The sequence below is a fragment of the Brassica napus genome, chromosome A2, assembly GCF_020379485.1.
Source record: "Brassica napus cultivar Da-Ae chromosome A2, Da-Ae, whole genome shotgun sequence".
NCBI classification, from domain to species: domain Eukaryota; kingdom Viridiplantae; phylum Streptophyta; class Magnoliopsida; order Brassicales; family Brassicaceae; genus Brassica; species Brassica napus.
This window is the reverse complement of record NC_063435.1, coordinates 13177656-13183883: the sequence shown is the minus strand read 5'-3', so window position 1 is coordinate 13183883 and position 6228 is coordinate 13177656. Positions and strand designations below refer to the sequence as shown.

Genomic DNA, 6228 nt, shown 5'->3' with positions numbered 1-6228 from the left:
AAGAGAATCTCCTGAATCATTACAAGAAAAACATTATGTGACATATTACATACAAAGCAGATTTTTTTTTCTTGCTATATATCATTCACAAGCGAGTTTAGTATCAAAACTGCTCAAACATATAGCAAAAGCCTGAAACGCAGAGAGTGGATACCTAAAATCCATAGTGAACATGTCCTTTCCCACTTTCCCAAACTGTAATATGATCTTGTCTGGACCATCTGTCTGACCTGACGTCTGAGGCTGAGGCTGAGGCTGGTTTGCTGCAATCAGCTGAAAGTTCTTAACCGATGCGACTGTTACACGTCCCCTGAAGTTCAAACACCAGCACTGGAGCTGTTCATGCCACCTTGGTGGCTTGTTTTTAAGAACAAGAGGCGGCGAAACCCGCTCTTTTCCTTCTCCAAACACGGCTTCTCCTTCCTCTAGAATGTTGGAAAACCGCGCGCTGTTAAACTCGGTGGAGTAGTCGCTAGTGAACTTTCTCGACGAGGATGATGTAATGCTGCGGAAAGACTCGTCAAGAAGAGAGCGAGGGACAATGATCTGTGGCTGTCCAGGGACCGTTCCGCCTTCCGCAAGAGAAGAAGCGGGGATTGAGTGCATAGCACAGTGCATTCTCCTTGGACCTCGGGTGCCAAGAACGTTTAGCTCGTAAGACACTTGAGCTATCTTGTAGCTGCCGCTAGGGACTTTGGGAGATACTCTCTTCGAGTAAAACCTGCGGCTAAGGCCTAGCGGCTGGAGCGCCTGAGAGGGTTTGTTGTATGGAGGTTGTGTGTCGTATATGATGAACTTTGTACCAAGGAAATTAGACCTGCAACAATTAAAGATGAGGAGACGATAAGACTTGAGCGTCAAGTAACTTTGGCTTCATATAGTTTTACCTAATCTTGCCAATGTAGGTGTTGCTTGATCTTGAAATGGTGTCTGCGTGCATAGAGATCACGTACTCAGTGTAAGTACTTCTTCTTATGCGTTTCGCCGAAAGTAGAAACTTTCCATTCTCAACCAACAAAGCTGGAAAATAGTAAAGATACAACCGACATAAGCCAAAGTATAACTTTGAGTTAAAGCAGAGAGAACTAAGCTTTACCAGGACTGAGACAAAGGTATAGATGGTAAGTGAGATTAGACTTATCCCTTTTGATAAAGCATTGCATTGTCGCATCTCTTGGTCCAGGCTATAACAAGAAAGATCAAAATCATGATACTAACCATTCAAAACATATGCCACTCTCCAGTCCTGAGATTTTGGGGGCTATAGATAATTAAGTAAAGGTTTATACAATTTTTCTCTTTTTTTTTTTTTCTAAAATATCAGTGGTTATTAGGCAATGCTTCACTAGTCTATGCTCAGGACCGGCCCAAGAAATGAAGATCCTTTACCTGTTTGAGGGAAACAGGGAATGTGATTTTGCCGGAAAGCTCGGGCCTTTGAACAATCTCTTTGCACATATCTCTCCATGACCTGCAGACAGAAGCACAAGCAACCACATGTCTACGAGCAGGCCAGGCGCTTTCGCTCTCTTCCAGCCTTTTGATCACATCATGCAACAGCTCAGGAGGAAGATTTGCCCAAGGGGTTTCTTGAACAAGTACTAGAGGCTGTTGTTGTACTTGTTGTTCCTCATGACAGTCTTGAACCGAACCACGAGATTTGCCTCCTTCTCTGTGCAGGCTGCTTAACTTAAAGTCGAATCTACGTCTTGATAGGCTTCCTATACTGTCTCTCACATCACGAACTATGCTGCGGAAAGACATTTGTTTTCCTCTCTCTCCCTCTCAAGGTTCTTCTGAAACACACACAAGAAACCAAACTCTGAATGATACTTAATAGCAAAGCAACGAGAAAGAAAAACGAATAAAGTAACAAAACAAGATTCTTGTTAATGGACCAAAAGCAAGCACACACACCTACAGGCTTTTATAAAAAAAAAAAAAACATTCTTTTGATTCATATTTTTTTAATAATAAAAGACAGATAAAGAAACTAACTAATTTCAAAATTTTAACTCGGTATAGGATTCAAATGTAAGAATATTCGAAATTTAAGTAACAAAAAGCAAAAGGAAACAACAGTAACAGTCTTTTCTCCTTCCAAGAACAATGGTCCCAAACAAAAATAGAGATCTGATTCCAACTAGTATAAACAATATCTGAACTATATTCTTTGAAATCAATCAAACAAAGGAGGAAATTTTGGAGATTTACAGATGGAGAAACAAAGACGATTGATTCCAGATCTTACCTAATTTATTGACATAACATGAGTAAAGCAACAAACAGTTACTTGATTAAACTGGTCTATAAGATGAATAGATCTAGGATACAGAGCATAGATCTGTAAACATAAGCTGAAACAGAGAGAACAGAACAGGGAACCAATCAGTTTCAGAGATGGGTCTTACAAAGTTTCTTTCTTTGTTAGTGTTTCGATCTCCTCGTCTTCTCCGTTTCAAACCCTTTTCTAGCTTTTGTCTCCGTCTCTCTCTCTCCTAGAAACCAACTACGTTATCTTCCGCTACACGAACACGAACACATCTTATTATTTATTTTAATCAACATTTTTATATGACTATATAATAGTAAAATACTATTTAGGAAACTGTTTATTACACTGACTAAGAAAGAATACTTTCTGGCTTTATGCATGTTTAATTTAATAAATAGATCTTTTAATGATACAAACAAAATCTATTAATGTAAGCAAATATGTGAAAACTAATTATTAATATACATCCACTGACTATGAGAAAAAAAATATATATATATATATACAGCAAGTTGTTTTTAGCCGTTGACCTCCCACTCCTACTTCTTATTTCTTGGAAATTTCCGAGAAGTAATTTTTGTAGAGATAATCACATTTTAATAACTCACAAGTTACTAATGTTGACCTAATTGTGTTATCATGTTTGATTTATGTGCAGGGCTGTATAATTTAGATAATATTTTCCTATGTAAAGAAAAAGATTTCTCTAAATGAAAAAAATACAATTAATTTTGTAAGTAGTGAATTTTGAAGGGCTTACCTACCAGTCTTTCACTAGATCATTCAACTTTGGTTTTTAACAAAACGCTATTTCAATATGGATCAATTCAAATTAATATATTAAAGGTTATGTGGGAACTAAACCCTTTTCAATATTTATTTACAAAATTTAAGATAATTTCGTTAAAAACCAAATATTTCCAGTATTTATTACACACCAAACTTATCCAAACACTTTCTTTAAATACACTAGAGTAGATCTATTATGCTGAAACGACAAGCTAGACTCAAAAAGCATTTTTAACCTTTTGTAGCAAAAATGATATCACTTTGATTGGACTTCACTTTATAATTGAATCTCCACTATCATTTGGTTATCGTTCATTTCTTCAACCTTCAAATTATTTGCTACCATTATTCAATTAGCATTCCCATCAAGAAATATACTAATTATATTCTAAATATAAAATGATGTATTAGATCGATTACGTTAGAGTGTGATAGATATGTATAATGGATAAGGTTAAAAGAAAAATATATAATCTTTATATCTGAACGGCTGAGATTGATCAAAACGTGATGAGGTTTGTTGAGCGACACACTCTCGTCATAAAGACGAACTTATGAATGAAATGACCGTCTTTCTCGATTCAACATGATGTTAAATGTACTACTATAATGTACTTACTACATACAATTATAACTGATGAAGAGGCGTTTCTATAATAGCCACTGAGAATTTGAAAGATAGATAACTTTTTTTCAAAGGTGAAAGATACATAACAAACATACCCAATACATTATCCTAATTTGTTGTGTCAACTATATACTAGTATATGATTATTTTTCTTGTTAGTTATAATCAAATTAACCAAGAAATACAAAGGAGAGCAAAAAGATCATGACAATACGCATAGGTAGAGAAAGATAGCGATGTGTTCAATTTATCATGCTTTTAATTGAATATTTATTTATTTTGGCATCAACGCTATGAACGATTCGCAAGCTAGAAACAACTAATTCAGAATCGAGTTACAGCAAGATGACAAAAGGAATAAATTTCGTAGATTTCTGGATTAGATAAAAAGAATAAATTTCCTTTTGAAAAAAAAATAAAATAAATCTCGTAGATTTTTGGATTTATGTTTTAAAGCGATACGTCGTGGCCGGTAAGGCACATCAAATATGTTGACTTTGACCTGTGAAGCCTCCGACTTTCAGAGAGGCTTAACTAAAGAATAAAACTCCGAATGGTACATGCGGTTTGAGCGATACGGGACAAGCGGTTTAATTGCAGTGCGGTTTTAACAGTTATAAATATATATATATATATATGATATATGTAGAGATTTTTGTTACTGTTAACTGCGGTGCAGGGCAGAACGGTTCGTAACATTTGAAGCCTAAAATTAAAGAAAATCATGTTTTGATATACTAAAGCTTCGAATGGTGACCATCGTTCCGCTCCGCCCCGCAGTTAACATTAACAAAATTTCTACATGTACTATATATCTATACATTTTTATAACTGTTAAAACCGCACCACAGTTGAACCGCTTGTCCCGCACCGCTCAAACCGTAGTCACCATTCGAAACCTAAAACGAAGATCATAGGAAATTGCAAATATTTTGGCAGTTTTATAAATATTTTTTTTTGTCGACGGAAGTTTTATAAAAAAAAAATTAAAATGTTGACTGCCAGATTATTTTGCTCATTTGTCAAATGACTATTTGGAATAATTAGCTTGATTTAATCAATCTTTTTAATTCTATATTGTAAATATACTTGTTAATTAACCGTGTTATAAAGAATACTGTATAGAGGTTAGTGTAAGGAATTACATAGAAAACAAAGCAAATTCATTGGAAGATAAAAGCAATTCAAAATATCATTCTGTTTAAAACTGTTTTAAATCAAAGTTGGCATGAAAAAATGGAAACCAACCCAAAAGCAAAAGTCCACCGAGCCGATAGTGTACCGAACAGTCGGGCTGGACAAGTTAATTTGATTTGATTTGTTATTTGTTTCGATTCGATCCGAAAAATTTGGATATCTATAAAATTTCAAAACAAAACAAATACTAAAAATCAATATTCCTTAAAATAAAAAAAAATCACAAATACTCAAATTTTAAGAAGTGGATATCCGCTCTTATGTATAAATACATGTATATTTTGATTAAATTTAGAGTTTTAAATGTATAAATTTATAAAATTATTATTTAACAAATATTTTAATAAATTATATTCATATTATTACTTATAAAAGTATTAAATCAAAAAACATTATATGACAATCATAACTTTTTCTTAAGTTTTGTCTTATTATTGTTAATTAAGTTTAAAATTTATAAAACATATACTTTCACTACTTCTTTTAATATTTATTTTATATATTATGTATAAGAAATATTTTAAAGAATAAATTTAGATCAAATTTTCTAGATTATTTGTATTAAGTAAAAACAGATTTGATATCCGTAAGTATTCATAAATATCTTTAAATATCTATATATTTTTTGGATATTCGTATTTTTTTCGAACCAAAGCAAGTAAGAAAATTATAAATACCGAAAATTTGGTAGTATTTTCTTTGTGCCCAGCCTAACCGAACAGGTTGAATGATTGCTGTTGACTATTTTAAATACGGAAAACATATGTATAATTGCATGTTGAAGTGTGAGCGAGACCTAGTCACCTAACTACCTAAGACTATGAGAGGCTTCAACATACGGCAAGAGAATATAATAAGGCCAATTTGGTTATATTTTTTTATCAATCGACTAATTTTTTTTTTTTTTTTTTAACAGGAGGTTCAAAGGTGACCCGTAATCCGCACGTGGTTTCCGTTTGCCCAAAGGCCCGTAATCCGCACATGGTTTCCGATTGCCAACCATCTAATCCCCCTGGCCCGGAACCAGCCGGCACTAATACCCATTACCCAAGGACCCAGCACCAACGCCGCGATAACTTTAAACTTGGGGAGGGCATAAAGCATTCCGTGGCCACAGGGGGTATTCGAATCCGGGTCCGTATTGGTGTGTTAACTACCTCAAGACCACTAGCCCACCACCCTGTTAACTATCGACTAATCTAACTCAGCGTACACACGAACACGCACAAATATATAAGATGGTTAGATCATAATAATAATAATACCGTGACCGTGTTTTCTTATAAAGAAAATAAAATCGCAAGTATTCAGATCGAACATAATCTTAACCGCTTTGTCG

At 34.2% G+C, this 6228-nt stretch overlaps 1 protein-coding gene across 4 annotated transcripts; it reads right to left on the bottom strand.

Moving 5' to 3' along the window:
* Nucleotides 1-2636, bottom strand: LOC106346884 (tubby-like F-box protein 1). Of its 4 annotated transcripts, none has more exons than XM_013786346.3 (5): nt 2412-2636; nt 1390-1796; nt 1097-1184; nt 888-1020; nt 1-817 (listed from the first exon to the last, which is right to left on the bottom strand). In XM_013786346.3, the coding sequence occupies exons 2-5, from the start codon at nt 1762-1764 to the stop codon at nt 82-84; spliced, it is 1332 nt and encodes a 443-aa protein (XP_013641800.2). In that variant the 5' UTR covers nt 1765-1796; nt 2412-2636; the 3' UTR covers nt 1-81. The 4 variants fall into 4 exon arrangements, with proteins under 4 accessions (XP_013641800.2, XP_013641801.2, XP_013641802.2 ...); XM_013786347.3 differs by having other exon boundaries at nt 1390-1793; nt 2412-2594; XM_013786348.3 differs by having other exon boundaries at nt 2252-2502.
* Between the last annotated feature and the right edge of the window lie 3592 nt (nt 2637-6228).